The sequence below is a fragment of the Urocitellus parryii genome, chromosome 4 (genome assembly GCF_045843805.1).
Source record: "Urocitellus parryii isolate mUroPar1 chromosome 4, mUroPar1.hap1, whole genome shotgun sequence".
NCBI lineage: Eukaryota > Metazoa > Chordata > Mammalia > Rodentia > Sciuridae > Urocitellus > Urocitellus parryii.
In genome coordinates, this window is record NC_135534.1 from 16,434,866 (window position 1) to 16,456,071 (window position 21,206).

Sequence of the window (21,206 nt, forward strand, 5' to 3'; positions counted from 1 at the left end):
GAATCAGTGATTTATTCCTTTTCTCTTATCAAATGAGAAATTTGATACCAAATAGAATATGGTCTAATTCTGATGCACACAGAAGTCAGAACCATAATTAAAATACTCTATATTTTAGTGGAGAGTCCTCAATCTTTTATGCGATTTATTTATTCAACATTTCAGAGACCTAAAAGATTTTGTGTAAAAACAGACCTAGGACACACTTATTAACGAGTACATATTTTGGAAATTCTCATCTCTCCAGCCTTTCCCAGAATTTTGGAGATTAAGTTAAGGAAATATAAATTCCTCTCTACAGGACAGATGGAGACTAATGATCTTTTTCCTGTCCTCCAGGATAAGGTTGCATGCTATTCAATCTGCCTTACTCTATCTGTAATTTTGTTTCTTTGATCCTTGGAATTGAACCAAGGGTTGCTTAATCACCAAACCACATGCCAAGCTCTTTTTATATTTTAACTTAAGACAGGATCCTGCTAAGTGCTGGAGCATTACTAAATTGCTGTGGCTGGTTTTGAACTTGCGATCCTCCTGCCTTAACCTCCTGAGTCACTGGGATGAACCATCAACCCTGGCTTTACCTCCTTTCCCTCTTTACTGAAATTCTGGTCTCCACAGGTGACAGAAGAATGAGTTTCCCTCATTCACTCTGAGGTTACATTAATCCCTCATTATAACTTTAGTCTCTGTTGGTTTAAAGGCTAAAACCAATGTATCTTCAAGTTTTGTGACAACCTGATGCTCCAGGAACGTCGAAGGCACCTTACTTCACCATCCTCCCTTAACCTCTCTCAGGTCCTCTACCTCACGAGACTCTCTGTGTGAAAGTTCTGATACAGTTATTATGCTGGGAGTGCTCTCCACTTGGTCCTCACCTCAAATTAGGATATAATTTTCTTAAATGTTTGTCATTTTTAGAGTCATTTTAAATATGAGAATTTTTAAATATTTCACAATTTTCTGTGAAGATTTTAATAAAATACTAAAGAAAGGATTCTAACAATCATTTACCTAGTTTCAGTCAAACCAGTAAGTGAGGTAATTCACTTTGACCATTTAATCACACATTTCTCCAAATTTTCTTTAAAAAATGATCTTAATAAGTCCTAGATTTATTTGTGTGGAAAAGTGATAACATAGTAGAGAAAGTTCATAGTAACCATTGTGGGTATAACCAAATGTTTATAGGTTATTGTACAAAATCCATAATCTAAGATAGTTGTTCTTGAATTTGAGCAGATTCATAAATAAAAACCACATTGTTATTCATATAAATACCATAATGCTACTTGATAGATAAGAAATTTTCATTAACTTTTGAAAGACAATTGTATTTTTTTAAATTAAGTCTATATACCAAATACAGGGCTGAGTGTTGTTATGTGACATTCTGGCAACATGACTGGAAGCCATTAATAATCATTGTGAACTTTTTCTTCTCCCCTGTTGATAAGAGACCAGCCCTACATTACAGAGTTTAAAATATGGAAGCTCCACATCTTCGTCAAAACTTTTTGTTGTTTGTATTCGTAATAGGTGCCATTCTGACTGGAGTGAGATGAAATCTTAAATTAGTTTTGATTTGCATTTCTCTAATTGCTGGAGAAGTTGAACATTTTTTTATCTATTTGTTGATTGATTATATATCACCTTCTGAGTGCAAAGTGAAGTTAACCAATCCCCCCAAAATCAAATATTGAATGTTGTCTATAATATAAAGAGGCTAATTCATAGTGGGATTGGGAGGGAGAGCTTGGGTGGATTAGATGAACTCTAGATAGGTTAAGGGGTAGGAGAGGAAGGGAGAGAAAATGGGGTAGAAAAGTCAGAGGAAGGAGATGGACATCATTATGCTAAATACATATATAAAGACAAAAATGGTGTGAATATACTTGTATACAACCAGAGATGTGAAAAATTGTGCTCTATATGTGTAATATGCATTGCAATGCATTCTTCTGTCATATATAACAATTTGAATAAATAATTAAAAAAAATAAGCTCCATCTTTAAAATCAGATTCAGACCCCAAAAAAAGCTCTCTTAAGTAACAAATCAAATCCTATAATTCCAAATAATAAGCAATAAAACTTGAGAGCCTTCTAATAGTTCTAAACTTAATTGATTCACAGTTTCTCATAATAGAAATTTTCACTAAGTTATTTCCCACTCAGTTTGATACACAGGTATTCCTCTTTGTGGACATGGAAATAGGAAATCGCACCGTCCTGACTGAATTCATCTTGTTGGGCATCTCAGCAGATTCCCGGTGGCAGCTGATTCTGTTTGTGATATTTCTGATGCTCTACTTGCTAACCATGGCAGGGAATATGACACTGGTCATCTTAATCAAGATTGATGCCCGGCTGCATACACCTATGTACTATTTTATTGGCAGTCTATCTTTTTTGGATTTCTGGTACACCTCTGTATATACCCCTAAAATCTTGGCAATCTGTGTCTCCGAAGACAAGCGCATTTCCTTGGCTGGATGTGGGGCTCAGTTTTTCTTCTCCTGCTTGGCAGCCTACACTGAGTGCTATCTCCTAGCAGCCATGTCATATGACCGCCATGCAGCAATTTGTAACCCACTCCTTTATTCAGGCACCATGTCTGCTTCTGTTTGCATTGGCCTTGTTGCTGGTTCCCACATAGGAGGCTTTCTGAATGCCATAGCCCACACTGCCAACACCTTCCGCCTGAGTTTCTGTGGTAACAATGTCATCGACCACTTTTTATGTGATGTTCTACCATTGGTAAAAATGTCCTGCACAGACACTCGGGTCTATGTCATAATCCTTTCCAGTATGGTTGGCTTCACTGTCCTCTCCTGCCTTCTGGCCATCCTCATCTCCTACTTCAACATCCTCCTGGCCATCCTGAGGATCCGTTCAGCCTCAGGAAGGCGCAAGGCCTTCTCCACCTGTGCTTCCCACCTGGTCTCTGTCATGCTCTTCTATGGATCCTTGCTCTTTGTATACTCGAGACCCAGTTCCAGCTACTCCCTGGAGAGAGACAAAGTGGCTGCCCTCTTCTACACCATCATCAACCCATTGCTCAACCCTCTCATCTGTAGCGTCAGAAACAAAGACGTCAAAGAGGCCTTTAGGAAAGCAATACTGTCCATAGGACCACAAGCTTGAGGTTTATTTTATGATTTTATTGCAGTTTGCAAATTATTGTTTTGTAGACAGGGTTGTATGAGTTTCTGTAGGTAGTTATGCTTGTAAACTTATAGTTATAAGAATGAAATATTGGTCAAAACACACTTTTATTTTCAGGAGTGCTGGTTCTTCCTTTCTCTCTCTTTCTGGCCATGAGGAGAACAGTCCTTCTCCAGTAGGTCCTTCTGTCATGATGTTACCACAGGCCCAAAGCCACAGGGCCAATCAACCATGGAGCAAAATATCCCAAACTATCAGCCAAAATAAACCTTTTTTAATGTTAATTGTATCGAGAATTTGTTATAGTCTTTGAAGCTGATAATCACATTTATAAAGTGAAAGGGATTTCAAGTTGATATAATTACTATTATTTTTCAGTGAATGAATAAGATACTGGATATAGATGGTGGGGCAGTTTTCCTGGGAGAGAACTGTCCTTTATCTAGGACTTTTGATCCTGATTAATATTTATTGGATTCTTGTCTTATAAATATTTATAAGAAAGTGATATGATTCTTGTTTCCATGAAAAATGATGATGATCTATCCTTGGAACCACTCACACAACACAGTGGGGCACACATTCAGTATGACTTCTCTGATATCCACTTATGCATGTACACAGAGATGATTGAGGAGTTGAGCTCTGAATTTTTCAGACCCAGGAGAACATGGTTACCTGTTAGTGTATGCCAGCCAGCTAGCACATTGTCCTCCTAGCTAAGATTAAAAATTCATGTAAAAATAAATTTTAATTTAAAATTATTTAAATTTCTATTTTTTGTATTTAGAGATAAACTTCTTTGGTCTGGAAATTTTTTCAACATTTTATGTTGCTAGAGTAGATAGTCCCCAAAGAGTGAAATTATGGGAATAGTTAAGTGATATACTACACAAAATGTGTAATTCCCCACCAAAAAATCTTTAGAGAGTTTAGCTAACCTGCAGAATAGCATTTTAATAAATGTGTGAGTCAAGTAAGTATGAACTATCATATATGTCTGTGATATCTAAAACAAACCAATTCAGTTACAATGAAAAAAAAATGCAGCAAACTTTGAACAAATGTAGAAAATGTAATTTCAGGAACTACAGCCAGGTGCAGTGACATAAGCCTGTAATCCCAGTAGCTCCAGAGGCTGAGGCTAGAGGATGATGATGAGTTCAAAGCCGGTCTCAGCAAAAGCAAGGCATTATGCAATCCAGTGAATTTATGTCTCTAAATAAAATATAAAATAGGGCTGGGATGTGGCTCAATGGTCAAGTGCCCCTGAGTTCAACTGCTGGTTACTCTCCCCCACTAAAAAAAAAAAAAAAGGAATCCATAGAACGTCTGACTAGTTTTATCTTAAGTCAATCAAGGCCTTCTAGTTAGATTACTGTGATCATTGTAGTAAATGTCAAGATATGTTCCTCACCATGGCTCATGATTTTCTTTAAAAAAAGTAGATTCTACTTTATGCTTTTAAATTTCAAATTTTCTCATGCAACTCTTGCCTACTAATTGAGCAATTTCTGTTAAATAATACATTTAAAGTACTTATATTTAAAGAATAATTAGTTGTGATACACATATACATGTATATATATGTGTGTGTGTTTGTATGTATATTCGAACATATATATGTTTGTATTCCACAAACACTATTGTAAGTCTTTGGCATAAATATATTTTAAATATGATATCAAATATTCGAGCAGGATAAAATCTTCCAACACTGGAGGGGAAGGAGCTGAGAGTTCCTGGGGAATGAGACCACATGGCATTGATCAAATAATGTTACATGCTTTCAGTAATAAGGCATAATGAATGCCACTCTTATGTAAATTATAATACATCACAAATAAGCTTCTCCAACATTTGCCTAAAATATAAAACTAAAAGAAAACTGTTTCCACGAAATTTTATAGTTGTTGTTTCATTATGCTTCTTCATTCTGCTACTTCAGAAGCCTTAAGATGTTTTAAAAAATGTTTCTATTCTTGGTGTTTCCTGATTTGCTTGGGATTTTAGTGTTTGTTTTTTTCTAATCATGGATTTAATCATAATGTAAAATATTGTGTTTTGGTCTCCGGTAGTGAGGTATACTAGTTCTCTTTGTGAATATTCATCATTTTCAGAAAATGCAATGTGAAGATTGTGAAGATATTTCAAAGAAATCATTTCTTTAGTACTTATCACATCTTAGTAGGAAATGGCTGTTAGAATGGATGCTTATATATAAACTGGCACAATTTGTCCTAGGAGGGAAATACAAATTGTTATTTGATTCTATAGCCTGTGATGAGTTACTTCATAGATTGCAAGGGAGACTTGTATTCTTGGAGAAAAGGCATCAAAATTGGCCAAAGTGTTTGTACCCATCTTTTTTCAAGCCTTTATATGAATGACTTGAAGCCATTTACCAAGGTATTACAGATCACCTGGGGATGTGATAGGTAATCTTGATGGGCAACTTGTTTGGATTGAGAGATGACTAGGAAATTCAGAAAGCACACTTCTGAGAGTATCTGTGAGAGTGTTTATAGAAATTATTGGAATATTCACCAGCAAACTGAGTAAGGAAGGCCTGCTCTGAATGTGGGGAAACCATCCATTGGGGTGAGTGTCCAGTTGGAACCAAAAGTGGAATAAAGAGGAAGTCCACAAATCTACAAGTGGGTACAAGCTGGATTCTTCTTGAGCAGGTATTTTTGTTTTTTGCTATGACTCTTGTTCCACAGCATTAAACTTCAGATTCTTCAGGCTTTTATTGTGAATTCACACCAAGGAGTCACCAGGGAAATCCCAGCGTTCAGCCTTGGACTGGGGCTGCATCACTGGTTCTTCTAGTTCTGATCTTCCAACTTCTTGGTCTGAGCAGCTACTGATTTCTCATCAACTGGACCAAAGAAAGCAATGTGTACTATTACTTTGTCCTGAGTGCATGCCTCAGTGGTTCCAAATATATAGCAGATCATTATTTACCCAGAAGCACAAATCATATTGGGTAGAGATACAAGTAAAGCAGAAACATTTTAAGTTTATTCCCCTCACTCTTGGCACACCTATTAACATTGTTTAAAGATTCAAATAAAATGGAAGTTATTCAAATTTCTCCCTGTAAACACTCTCTCCTAATATAGTAAAGAAAGTGCAATCTCATGTCATTGGGAGAAATAGAGAGGTAAATGCATTCATTGAAGTCTTGAATGCTCCAGAGTTCAGGGTTTCATGTGCTGTATTCTACCCATCTCTTTTGGGTGGAGAGATACATTGAGGGTCTTCATTTGGACGTTATGATTGAACATTTTTTATAAGTAGACAGGTCCAAGCCAGATTGCAGAAATAGTAAGTTTTATTCTTGGGAAATAAAATGGAGAGAACAAAATGAAGGCTGAAGTAGAAACAAATATTTATCTTCAAAGACTACAGTTGAATGAGGTTCTCCCTAGCATGCAACAGTTGAGCCTTGGAGGGATAAGCGAAGAACTTTGAGGTCAGTGTGTTTGCAGAAACTGAGACTGAGACAGGCTGAGACTGTCACACTGTATTGAATCTTCAAAGTCATAGACTGTCATACAGAAAGTCCTACATTTCCTTATGTCCACACAGACATACACCCTTCTGTCTATATTTGCATTCATGGGGAGATTGCCACTAGTCAATTAGATGAGTTGACATGCACAGTGAATGTACGTCAGCCTGTTTCCCCACACATCCCATGTGGGGAGCCATAATGAATGACCACACCTTCCAGTCCTGATGCCTCAGATTCTGACCAACCACTACATTCACTGTGGCTTGGGCAGGGTCTAGCTCAGATAGTAATGGGTCTTTTTTGGAGGGTGTGCCCCTAGGTTTGAGTTACACTCACCTGTCCCTTGTAAACCTGCCCCTTCTGTCCTTTGTTGGATAGAACTCTCTAAGAACAAGAGTCACCCCAATAGAAGTTCACTTCCGAACATGTTCCCTCTCTCATTGGCCTCTTGTGACTTTCTCTTGCTCTTCCTTTTGGGGAGCCTGAGGTGGGGAGCCTGAGCTGAGAGTGGGGAAGCTCTCCTAAAGCTTGTGTAAAAGTAAGTTGTGTCTGTGTTTTATTTGGTGTCCCTGTAAATTCACACAATGGATCTTAAGTTCAGCTGCCTGCATTGGATGGGGGCAGCAATCTCATTTGATGCCCAAGGGACCATTGTATATCATGACCACAGCAGGTGACATCAAATCTATATCTGTATCTATACCATTTCCTTCCAATCATCTGAACTGATTTAGCTACTTCTATTGGTTAGGTCCAAATGCTAAAAGCAGAAACCAGTGTTGTCCTTTGATATGCCATCACACTCTGGAAGGATTGGTGGATCACTTGGGTAGCAGGTAGATGAGATTAGACAACTTCTTGCTCAACCTCACAGGGGTAATGGCCTGCTTTCAGGATTTATTAAATTTTGTAAGATTTATTTATTTTACCCATTTTCCTGCCAGTCTGTCTAGTTAATGACTTACCTAATCCCTTATGCATGTTTTATTAGTGTGGTCACTGATTTTTCCTGCTTATAATCCATTCTCCATGCATTTGTTCTGATAATTCTCCAAACATTTTATCTAATGTCAATTATACTTTTCTTTTTAAAATGCATCATGGTTCTCTGTTGACTTTAAGATTGCAACAGGTTGCCTATAGGTAATTTTAAGCTGAGTACCTGTTCCAATTTAAACTACCTCAGGGAATATGAAAAGAGTCACAAGTGTGCTCCCATAACCGTACACTTAAATACAGTGCCAAGGAGTCACCCGGGGGAGCACTTGACCATGGGGAAAGGGAATTTAATTATGTAGACTTGCTGCAAGAGCTAGGATGCAGAGGTGGTTTCTAGAATTTTTACATCATTAAGGTTCCTTTTTATTGGAATCCTAAAAGATTTGTATTTAAGTTGTGGTAAGAAAGGAAGGAAAAATACTGTCAGACAAATGTATCCTTAAGTCTCTGTAAATACCCAATGTTCCACTGCATAGTGACTTAGAAGGATTGTTCTAACAACAATGCAGATCGAAAGGGAAACTCCTCAATTTATTTACCGAGTCCTAATCTACCCAAATCAGGTCAGAATGAAGGAGACAGTACCACAGAGCACCCTGGGATTGCCAAAGGCCACACACGGAATGAGGGAAGTCAGACACACTCAGAGAAAACATCAGGGAAAAGGGGCCAGAAGACACTTATGGGAAAAATAGAAACAGGGACCTAAAATTATAACCCTGATTGTATCCTTCTATATATGAGTGATTTTTTACATGATGGAGGAAATTCAGTGAATACTTACTTGAATGGCAGAGTTAACACTTTCTCATTTCCTCAGAATAACACTATTACTAGAGGTTGAAGTCTTGTAGATGCAATGCTTGCTTTGCAAAGTTTCAAGGCAAATAAACATTTCTAACATTGAGATGAACACTAAGCATGTGTTTGGTTTTTTTTAACAAGATTTTTTATTTGTTCTTATTAATTATATGTGACATTAGAATACATTTTGACTTATCATATATAAATGGGGTACAACATCTCACTCTTCTGGTTTTACATGATGTAGAATCACACCAGTCCTGCAATCATATTTGCACATAGGGGAATAATGTCTAATTTATTCTACTATTCTTTGCACCTTCACATCTCCTCTCCTCCCTTCCCTCCCCTCTAACTCCCAATACATCTATTCTTCCCTAGCCCTCACACTCTTATTGTGAATTAGCATGGACATATCAGAGAAAACATTCAGCACTTGATTCTTTGGGATTGGCTTATTTTGCTTATCATGATATTCTCTAGTTCCAAACATTTACCTGCAAATGCTATGATTTCATTCTTTTTTAAGGCTGAGTAACTTTTTATCATGTATATATACCACATTTTCTTTATCCATTCATCTATTGAAAGGTTGGTTCTATAATTTAACTATTGTGAATTGAGCTGTTATAAATATTGATGAGGCTGCATCGCTGTAGTATGCTGATTTTAAGTCCTTTTGGTATAAACTGTGGAGTGGGATAGCTGAATCACATGGTGTTTCCTTTACAAACTTTCTGAATAATCTCCATACTGCTTTCATGACATTTGCGCAGTGAACTTCACCATCAGGTGTATCTATAAAGCACCAATTTAAAAAAATATATAAGTAAATATAAGGAATACAAATAGAGTAGAGGAATGGGAACAGATATAGCAAGGAGGGTGGGAAAAGAGAAAATTGGGAAGCACAGAAGTAGAGCAAATTGTATTCTAGGCATGTATGATTATGTCAAAATGAACCCCACTATTCTGTATAACTACAAATGTATGCAAATAAAATTTTTTTAAAAAATCACAAATTTTAAGGCTCATACTCATGAAATTCGAAAACTGCAGATTAACATGTAGTGACAGCAAGCAGACCAGTGTTTTCATATGAGAGGTAGGAAGGAGAATGAAGGGTGAGGGGGAGAGGTTACAATGAGTTGTGAAAAAGTAAGTTAGGTTGGGATGTTCACTGCCTTGATTGTAGTGTGATTTCATGTGTGTACACATATCCAAAACTTTAAAAATTAAAATAATTAAATATGTGTAGTTCATTACATGTCAGTTATATCACAATAAAGCTGTTTGTATTTTTAGAGTAAAACATTGATAATGATGACTTTTTTAAAAGCAGATTATTTCCATATCATTCCTACCACCTTGTAGTCTCAGGAAATAATAAAATGAGACAATAAAAATATCAATATATGCTGTAGGAAACCCAAGCTGTTACTCTCTTTGTAAATTGACAATAATATATTTGTTTTTGTTTTAAAATAAATGATATAGAAGCATTTACAGATATTGTTGTGTACTAGTATACTTGTTATTTTTTTCAAACTTCATCAAAATGTAGTTTTTAAGTACAAATCATCTCATACAATTAAGATGGAAAACATGTTTTTTTATATATTTATATATTGTAAACATCCAGCATCAAGTTAATTAATATATCCATTACCTCCAATATCCTTTCTGTGGGTGTGTTTTGTTAGAACATTTAAATTCTATTCTTTAGCCAATTTCAAGAACACTACCCAGTATAATTAATTGTTATCAACATGTTTTACATTAGATCCTGACCACTTACTTGTTTTGTAAAACTTAAACTTTATACTATTCAAGTAAGATCTAATTATTCATAAAAATTAAGATTCTATGAATGTAAGTGTCTGCCATTTCAGTTTTAGGTAGGAATTGAAACCTAGAGAATGTTACTCTGGGATACCTCACCTTTCCTAGTTGTAGCACACTTATAAAACATGAGGTTGCACCAACATGTAAAGTCATAATACATGATGGTGCACCACTCCAGAGACCTCGCTTCTTGGCTTGCAGATGCCTCTTCCCTCAAGGCCTCCTCCTTTGGATGGTGCCCACATGGAACAGGAACACAGTGATCATAATACGATTTAGAACCTTGTATCAACTTTGAATGGAATGCCACTTGTATCTTCTTACCCTAAGCAATACATTATCCTCAAATGGTAGATGAACTCTAATTGGGTCTTTGGAGACTGGGGTACACATTCCCTACTGCTATGTGGGAGGAGTCTCCAAGGACTGCTGAGGAAAAGCACAAATTGAGTCCAAGCAAGTCATGCTTAGATTCCAGAAAGCAGGGAAAGTGTTGCTATTTCCGTGAACTGTCCTTTTTGATCAAAGGTAGGTCCTGGGGATCAGTCTCAGCAAAGTGATTTGACCTCTATCTGACATCAGCTGCTGTTAAAAGGGGGATAGAGTTTCTTAGGGCACCTAATGGATCATTGCTGGGCCACACACATACACACACAAACACACACGCTCCCTTTAAATCAGATTCCAGTCAATGATGTGTTTTTATCTTCAGTTTAAAATGTAATCTGGTAGTTGAGTTAGACCATGAATCCCTGTGGTGGAGAAACAAAGAGGGCCAAATACTGTGACACGCTGTGGACTCCAGTTGTGCTCTGCTCTGTGTTTTCCAGCCTTCCAGATTGCTCATTGTCATTGTTTGTGTTGATTTTCAGGTGCCAGAGAGTTATCTTATCTCCTCAAATTACTGACTGCTTTCTTGAAGAGAGTAGGGCAGGGCTGCACAGGGTGAAATGTACCCTCATATCCACTCCACATACAAGACTTTAGTGCCATGAGCACTGACAGTTTTGTGCCTATTAACTGACATCTTCATAGTAACTAGCAATTTGTTTCAAATTCCAGATGGATCTTAGGAATTGAGGAGTCTTCTTCCTTATTTATCCTTCCTTCTATGTAGTGATAGAGTACACTGTACTGGCAACGTACATTGACTTATAGATTTTTAACGAAACTAATTTGAGCTAGGTCATAAATACTGTGGTTATAAATAGGTTAGAAAATAAGCATAAACATATAAAGGAAATAATACATTATTCATTGTAAAAATAATTAATAAGGGTTCCTTTGCTACTGGGCCTGTTTTATATGCTGCATTAATAGGGGTGGGTCATTTTGGTCAGGAGGAAGAGACAATTCATTAAGGAAGACTTAGAAGTTGTATCATGGGGAAAAATGGAAGTATAAACAAACAAGAAAGTATGTTGGCTAGTGTAAGCAAGGCACATAGAAGAGAGTTATTAGGATGAGCTACAGTCTGAAAATGACATTTGACAAAGGTTGAAAGAAGAATAAGGAATGAGCCAAGCAAATATCTTGAGAACAGTGAATAAAGTAGAAGAAACAAACAGAAATCTTTGATACTAGGGTTGAGTTGCCACATTGGTGGAATTGTGAGAAAGTGGCAAGGCTGCAACAGAAGAAAAGAGGAATGGCTACTAAGATATTGCACTTTGTAGACTAAGTCATGAGTGATGTCTTGGCAATTATAATATATTTTATTTTATTTTTTTAGAATGAAATGAAAACTTAACAGTTGTTTAAATTCAAAAATGATGACAATTGCTCTGTCCTTGTATTTTAAGTGTTATCCTGGATGCTCTATTGAAACAGATTCAGGAGAACAAAGGTGTAGACCAGTTAGAAGCTATTTCAGTACTTGTTGCCAAAGTTGATGGTGGTTTAGGGCAGGGTGGCAGCAATGCAGGTGTTTAGAATGGCACAGCTCGGGATAGGTGAGGACACAGGATTTCCGGGGTTATTGAAAGGTAAATAGGAGACCAAGAGTGTAGGTTGATTCCCAATGTTTGACTTGACAAATTGAAACACTGGAACTTCAGTAACTGATATAGGAAACAAAGAGATCATTTTTGGAAGCAAAGATTCAGAATGCAACTTAGTAATGCAACTTAGCCATTAGTAATCATCGTGAACTTTTTCTTATCCCCAGTTTGATAAGAGACTGGCTTTACATTACAGAGTTAAAGTAAAGGAAGCTTCAACTTTAAAATCAAATTCTGACCCAAATCCAAGTGCTTTTAATTCACAAATCTCCTATAATTCCAGATAATAAGCAATACAACTCCAGAGGCCTTCTAATAGTTCTGGACTTAATGGATATACTGTTTGTTTCTCTCAATAGAAATTATCACCAAGTTATTTTCCCATCATTATGATATGCAGGCTTTCCCCTTTGTGCACATGGAAATAGGAAATCGCACCATCCTGACTGACATCATCTTGTTAGGCATCTCAGCTGTCTGACAGTGGCAGTGAATTCTATTTGGAGTATTTCTGATGATCTGTTTGCTAACCTTGTCAGGAAACATGAATCTGGTTTTCTAATCAGGGATTAGTCATGGCTGCATATACCTATGTACTAAACATTCAGCTGAGTGTTCTCATGTGAATCTTTACATCATCAGACAGCCTGACAGGTAAAGCTATTAGTCACCTTTGTGACCTTATTTATTCTCACTTGTTTGATAAGGGAATGCCCCTGCATTAAACAGGTAATAATCAGAAGCTCTAATTTTAAAAGAGTTTTTTTGATTCCAATTCCAGTAATTTTCCAAAGTCACAGTTTGGAGTCTTATAATTTAATATAGAAAGAAAGCAATGTTCACAACCCCACTAAGAGTTATTGACTTAGTTGATACTGTTTATTTCTCTAAATATCTCATATTATCATTAAGTTATGTTTTGTCTCATTATAGTATTCAGGCTTTTCCCTTTGTGGACATGGAAGTGGGAAATCGCACTGTCCTGACTGAATTCATCTTGTTGGGCATCTCAGCAGATCCCCAGTGGCAGCTAATTCTGTTTGTGATATTTCTGATGCTCTACTTGCTAACCATGGCAGGGAATATGACACTGGTAATCTTAATCAAGATTGATGCCCGGCTGCATACACCTATGTACTATTTCATTGGCAGTTTGTCTTTTTTGGATTTCTGGTACACCTCTGTATATACCCCTAAAATCTTGGCAATCTGCGTCTCCGAAGACAAGCGCATTTCCTTGGCTGGATGTGGGGCTCAGTTTTTCTTCTCCTGCTTGGCAGCCTACACTGAGTGCTATCTCCTAGCAGCCATGTCATATGACCGCCATGCAGCAATTTGTAACCCACTGCTTTATTCAGGCACCATGTCTGCTTCTGTTTGCATTGGCCTTGTTGCTGGTTCCCACATAGGAGGCTTTCTGAATGCCATAGCCCACACTGCCAACACCTTCCGCCTGAGTTTCTGTGGTAACAATGTCATCGACCACTTTTTATGTGATGTTCTACCATTGGTAAAAATGTCCTGCACAGACACTCGGGTCTATGTCATAATCCTTTCCAGTATGATTGACTTCACTGTCCTCTCCTGCCTTCTGGCCATCCTCATCTCCTACTTCAACATCCTCCTGGCCATCCTAAGGATGCGCTCAGCCTCAGGAAGGCGCAAGGCATTCTCCACCTGTGCTTCCCACCTGGTCTCTGTCATGCTCTTCTATGGATCCTTGCTCTTTGTATACTCAAGGACCAGTGCCAACTACTCCGTGGAGAGTGACAAAGTGGCTGCCCTGTTCTACACCATCATCAACCCATTTCTCAACCCTGTCATCTATAGCATCAGAAACAAAGACGTCAAAGAGGCCTTTAGGAAAACTATACTCTCCATAGGACCACAAGCTTGAGGTTTATTTTATGCCTTTATTGCAGTTTGCAAATTATTGTTTGGTAGTCATGTTTGTTTGAGTTTCTGAAGTTCGAAACTTGTAAGAATGAAATATTGGTCAAAACACACTTTTATTTTCAGGAGTGCTGGTTCTTCCTTTCTCTCTCTTTCTGGCCATGAAGTGAACAGTTCTGCTCCAGCAAATCCTTCTGCCATGATGTTACCACAGGCTGAAAGCAACAGGGCCAATCAACCATGGAGCAAAATATTCAAAACTATCAGCCAAAATAAACCTTTATATGTTATAAGTTAATTATTTTAGGAATGTGTTATAGTGATAGAGCTAATTACTAGATTTAAAAAGTGAAAAGGATTTCCAGTTCATTTAATTACTAATATTTTTATACTTTTACTCTTTATATAGATGGCAGAACACTTTTCCTTGGAGAAAACTGTCCTTGTGTAGGAATTTTGATTTTAATTAATTTTATTGGATTCCAGGCTCATAGATATTCAGACGAAAGTGATATGATTCTTTCTACCATAAAAATAATGATAATTCATCCTTGGATACAATCAAACAACACAGGAGGACACACATTCAGTATGACTTCTCTGAAACCCACTTGTGCACCTGCACAGAGATTCTTCAAGAGTTGGGTTCTGAATTTTTCAGACCCAGAAGACCATGGTAACCTGCTCACACATTATTCTCCTAGCTAAGTTTAAAAATTCATATCTGAACCTAAAAATAAATTTAATTCAAAATTATTAAAATTTCTATTTTTGTATTTAGAGAGAAACTTCTTTGGTCTGGAGACTTTTTTCTACATTTCATTTTGCATGAGTAGGTAGTCCCCAAAGAATGAAATAATGTGAGTATTTAAGTGATACTACACAAAATGTGTAATTCCACCCACCCCCCACAAAAAAATCTTAGAATGGGGATAAGCTGCAGAATAGCATTTTAATAAATGTGTGAGTCAAATAACATTGAACTATCATATATGTCTGTGTTACTTTAAACAAACCATGCCAATTACAATGGAAAAATATTTTTTGCAAAGTGGAAAATATTAATTTCAAGAAATGCTGCCATGCGTGTGGCACATGCCTGTAATCCCAGTGGTTCCAGAGGCTGAGGCAGGAAGATGATGAGTTCAACGCCAGTCTCAATAAAAGCAAGGCACTAAGCAACTGAGTCCATGTCCTCAAGTAAAACACAAAATAGGACTGGGAATGTGTGTCAGTAGCTGAGTGACCCTGAGTTCAATTACCTGTTACACCCCACCCCGAAAAATAAGGGAATTCAGAGAAGTTCTAAATAGTTTTAGCTTAAGTCAATGAAGGCCTTCTAGATGTGAAATTATTGTGATCTTTATAGTCAGTGTCAAAATATGTTCCTCCCTATGGCTCACAATTATCTTCTAAAAAGAACATTCTGCTTTATAGATTTAAATTTCAAGTTTTCTCATGCAACTCTTGTCTACTGATGAAGCAATTCTGGGCAAGTAATACATTTAAAGTACCTATATTTAAAGCATAATTAGGTGTTTATATCTATATACATATATATACATATATTTGAATATATATATATATATATATATATATATATACACACATACATACTTGATTTCCAAAAACACTATTGTTAGTCTTTGGCGTGTGTGTGTGTGTGTGTGTGTGTGTGTGTTAAATATGATATCAAATGCTTTAGCAAGTTAAAATCCTCCAACACTGGAGGAGAGGGAACTGAGAACTCCTGGGGAATGAGACCACATGACATTGATCAGATAATGTTATGTGCTTTAAGGAATATGGCACAATGAATTCCATGCTCAAGTATAATTATAATCCACCAATAAACAATCTCCAAAATTTATCTAAAATATAAAACTTAAAGAAATCTAAATGTTTCTATGAACTTTTATGGGTGTTGTTTCATTATGCTTCTTCATTCTGCTACTTCAGAATGTCTTAAGACTTTTTTAAAAAAATGTTTCTTTTCATGATATCTCCTGATTGTTGCTGGCTTTTATAGGGGCATTTAGTGTTCGTTATTTCCTTACCATGGATTTAATCATAATGTAAAATGTTAGGTTTTGGTGTCCAGTAGTGAGATACTAGTTCTCTTTGTGAATATTCAACATTTTCAGAAAATGCAATGAGAAGATTGTGAAGATATTTCAAAGAAATCCTTTCTTCAGTAGTTACCACATCTTAGTAGGAAATGGCTGTTACATTGAATTCTTGGATATAAATTGGCACAATTTGTTCTAAGAAGGAAATACAAACCCTTATATGATTCTCCAACCTATGATGAGTTAGTTACTTCACAGATTGCAAAGGAGACTTGGATCCTTGGAGAAAGGGCATCAAACCTGGCCAAAGTGTATGTATTCATCTTCCTCCAAGCCTATACATGAATGGCTTGTAGCCATTTACCTAGGTATTCCAGATCTCCTGGGGATGTGTTAGGGAATCTTGATTGTCAACTGGTTTGGATTGAGAGATGACTAGGAAATTCAGAAAGCACACTTCTGAGTGTATTTGTAAGAGCAGAGATAATTGACATGTTCATCAACAAACTGAGTAAGGAAGGCCTGCCCTGAATGTGGGGAAACCATCAAATGAGGTGAGTGTCCATATGAAACCAAAAGTGGAATTCAGAGGAAGTCCACAAATCTACAAGTGTGTACAAGCTGGATTCTTCTTGAGCAGGTGTTTTTGGGTTTTGCTATGACCCTTGTCCCAGAGCATTAAACTACAGATTCTTTAGGCTTTTATTGTGAATTCACAACAAGGAGTCACCAGGGAAATCCCAGCGTTCAGCCTTGGACTGGGGCCGCATCACTGGTTCTTCTTGTTCTGATCTTCTAACTTCTTGGACTGAGCAGCTACTGATTTCTCATCAACTGGGCTAAAGAAAGCAATGTGTACTATTACTTTGTCCTGAGTGAATGCCTCAGTGGTTCCAAATATACAGCAGATCATTATTTACCCAGAAGAAAAATCACAATTAGGTAGAGATACAAGTAAAACAGAATGATTTTAAGTTCCTTCCTCTCACTCTTAGCACAGGAGTTAACATTGTTTAAAGCCTCAAATGCAATGGAAGCTATTCACTTTTCTCCCTGTAGACACTCTCTACTAAAACAGCAAAGAAAATGCAATCCCAAGTTCTTGGGAGAAATAGAGAGGTAAATGTATCCATTAAAGTCTTGAATGTTGTTGAGTTCATGTGTTCCCTTCTACTCATCTCTTTTGAGTAGTGGGATGAATTGAGGGTCTTCTCTATGGAAATTATGATTGAACATTTTTAATAGGTCGACAGGTCCAAGCCGTGTTGCAGAAATAGTGTTTTTCTTTGAAAACAAAATGGAGAGAATAAATTGGAGGCTGAATTAAGAACTATTTATCTTTAAAGACTACAACTGAATGAGGTTTTCCCTAACATGCAACAATTGAGCCTTGGAGGGATATGCAAAGAACTTTGAGGTCAGTGTGTTTATAGAAACAGGGACTAAGACAAGCTAAGACTGTCACACTGCCCTGAGTCTTCAAAGTCAAGAACTGTCATACAGGAAGTACTACATTCCTTATGTCCACAAAGATGTACACACTTCCGTCTATGTTTGCATTTATGTGGAAATTGCTACTAGTCAACTAGATGAGTTCACATGCACTGTGAATGCATGTCAGCCTGTTTCCCCACACATTCCATTTGATGCTCAAGGGACCATTGCACATCATGACCATAGCAGGTGACATGAAATCTATACCTATATCTATACCATTTTCTTCCCCTCATCTGGGTGATTTGGCTGCTTCTATTAGTTAGGTCCAAATGCTAAAGGCAGAAACCTTTGCCTGTGATGTGCCTGTGATATGCCATCACTTTCTGGGAGGACTGGTGGATCATTTGGGTAGCAGGAAGTTGAGATTAGACAACTTCTTGCTTAACCTTGCAGGGGCAATGACTTGCTTTCAGGAATAAGTAACTATTATAGATTTATTTAATTTACCCATTGTTCTTGCCAGTCTGTCTAGGTATTGACTTATATAATCCTTATGCATATTTTATTAGTGTTGTCACTCATTAATCCTATTTATAATCCATACTCCAAGCATCTCTTCTGATAGTCCTCCAAACATTTTATCTAATGTCCATCATAGCTGTCTTTTGAAAATGCATTATGGTCCTCAATTGTCTTAATGATTGCATGAGATTGCCTATTCGTAAATTCAAGCTGAGTACCTATTCCAATTTAAACTACGTCAGGGAATATGAAGAGTCACAAGTGTGTTCCCATAACTATGCACCTAAATACAGTGCCAAAGAGTCTCCTGGGGGAACACTTCAACATGGGGAAAAGGGAATTATATTATGTAGTCTTGCGGTAAAGGCAAGGATGCAGAGGTGATTTCTAAAATTTTTACCAGAATTAAGGTTGCTTTTGATTAGAATCCTAATGGATTTATATTCAAGTTGTGGGAAGAAAGAAAGGAAAAAATATTGTGTCAGACAAAATTCTCTAATATAATGTCACTTAGAAAGATTGTTCCACATCAATACAGGGTGAAAGGGCAACCCTCAATCCATTTACCAAGTGCTCATCTACCCAAACCAGGTCAGAATGACAGAGGTCAGAATAAAGGAGACAGTACCACAGAGTACCCTGCGATTGACAAGGGCCACACATCACACATGCAATGAGGGAAGTCAGATTTACTCAGAGAAAGCATGCCAAGGAACCAGGCCCAGAAGACACTTGTGGGAAAGATAGAAACAGGGACCTTGGATTGTAACCCTGGTTTTATTATTCTAGTTATGAGTGATTTTTTTTTTATAATGGAGAAAATCCAGTGAACACAGTCTGGATAGATGAAAACTGGGTTGTTTCTTCTGTCAGAAAAATTGACTCAGAGAAAGAGAATATTTTGTTGTTCCTTCATTTGGACCATATTTTAATCACCCACCCGTCATCCCTCCCTCAGCCCACTGTGTTAACTTGGTTCAGGTTCCTTCATAGGATCATAAATTCCAGCCTTCTTCTCTGTTATAGCCATTCCTTATGCTACTTGCCTTTAGAAAAGGTGGAGACTCTCAGAACTCTGTGCTTTCACCCCGGAAAACCTCTCCTTCTACCACCTCTTTTTTTTCATGGCTTTCCTGTCTCTCTTATGGTTGAAAATTCTTACATATTATTTTACCTGCTATATTGTTACTGATGCCACAGAATTTAAGTAAAGAGTGAGTCTAAACCATCGATTGATCCCCATACTCATAAACATAAGACAAAGTGAATCACTCCCTGCAAAGGAGACCAAATCACACCAGACCCAATGTGATCTACCTACGGAGCTCTATGAAACATCTGGATTTTGTTTAATCCTCATTCTCAATCTTGATAAGAGAGATGTGAAAATTGTAACTGCTCACACAACACAGACCTGAAGTTATTATACACTTTATAGATTTTATTTCATTCAGACCTTGAACAGTTCAAAAATATAAAACATGTCTAGGGAAGTGTGGCATTTTTTTAAAGGGTAAAATTGAAAATATGGACATGTATAGAGGTGACATTTCTTTTTATCATGTTTTATTGGTGCATGATACTTGTTTGTAATGATGCGGTTTGTGGTTGTATAGTCATACATGCACACGATCTAAAAATACAATCTACTTAATATCAATTGCCCAGTAGTTTCCCTTCTTTTCCTCATCTCTCTCCCCCTTGCTCCCTCACCTATATTCTAATATTTTCTCTCTGATTTTCTTACCCCCACAACCTCTGTTCCCATTTCCTCTGATGCTTGACTATACCGGAGAGCACATAATCCTTGACTTTCATACTTCATTTCTTTAAGAGGGAAAATCATTTAAACACACACACACACACACACACACACACACACACACACAGAGAGAGAGAGAGAGAGAGAGAGAGAGAGAGAGAGAGAGAGAGAAACTATTTAAGCAGAACTGAAAAGTTTTATGTCTATATTTTTAAGGAATCACACTGAATTTTTAGAGTTTGTTATTGTAACTTCTCATGCAATTATAAATGCTCCCCAATTTTGCATGGATTTCCACCTGATTGTTCTGTGCGGAGAGGATGAATGATGTGGAAGAGGGTAAGCAAATTTGCAACATGAGTCACACTACTGAGATTCAGATACAGGAGATGCTGTTAGGAGATTTGCAAATGTAAAAGGCACCAAGCCTGTAGGACTAGAGAAAGATAAAAATGTACAAGTTTCATATACAATGCTTAAATGTGTTCATAAATTCTAAGTTTTTTGTGGTTGGAAAAGAAAAGTAAGAACACAAAACTTGAAGAAATGATAGCTTAGGAAACAGGGAATACTCCTCTCCCTGCTAGGTGACCTTCCCAATCGAGCAGTCATTTTATTGGATTTGATTGACAGAATTCCACATATTTTATAATGCTATTGTCCAACAACATAGTTCAAACATAATTTAAGTTGAAGACCATAAAATTATCAATCTGAAAAAGATGCATAATTTTAGAGTCAGGAAAAGTCAGGTTTATAGATGTTTAAATTTTAGATGCATCTACTGTGCCATGAGAAGCTAGCATGGTCTTTTATTAATTAAATAAAGGAGAACCAATCAGGAATCCCCTATGATAAATTGCTTTGGAACCCGAGATGTACAAATTGAGAAACTTCTGATAACATTGATAAAATTTTACACTTTTGTTTGTGAAAAATCTTCCCTTTATAAAGAGCCATGAATAAGCAGGAAGAAGTGCTGAGAATATTATGTCCTTTTCCAATAGGTGATATTAAAAGGATTTCTGAAAATTTCAACAAGTTTAATTTATGTATACAATTTCACAGTCTTTTATTGAATAACCATTCAAATCAAGCATTTATTAGAATATACTAGAATTTGTGTTGATTTTGTTTCTCATTGTATTATATATACTAACAGGCATTTTCCTAGTGTCTGTTTCCATT

At 36.9% G+C, this 21,206-nt stretch overlaps 2 protein-coding genes across 2 annotated transcripts; both read left to right on the forward strand.

Moving 5' to 3' along the window:
• Nucleotides 1-2,168: 2,168 nt before the first annotated feature.
• LOC144254195 (olfactory receptor 9G4-like) lies at nucleotides 2,169-3,146 on the forward strand. Its single transcript, XM_077797214.1, has one exon. It carries the CDS (start codon nucleotides 2,208-2,210, stop codon nucleotides 3,144-3,146), a length of 939 nt encoding a protein of 312 aa, XP_077653340.1. The 5' UTR covers nucleotides 2,169-2,207.
• A 10,132-nt stretch (nucleotides 3,147-13,278) lies between these two features.
• On the forward strand, nucleotides 13,279-14,232 carry LOC113176072 (olfactory receptor 9G4-like). The gene has a single exon (XM_026380456.2). It carries the CDS (start codon nucleotides 13,294-13,296, stop codon nucleotides 14,230-14,232), a length of 939 nt encoding a protein of 312 aa, XP_026236241.2. The 5' UTR covers nucleotides 13,279-13,293.
• Nucleotides 14,233-21,206: the final 6,974 nt, after the last annotated feature.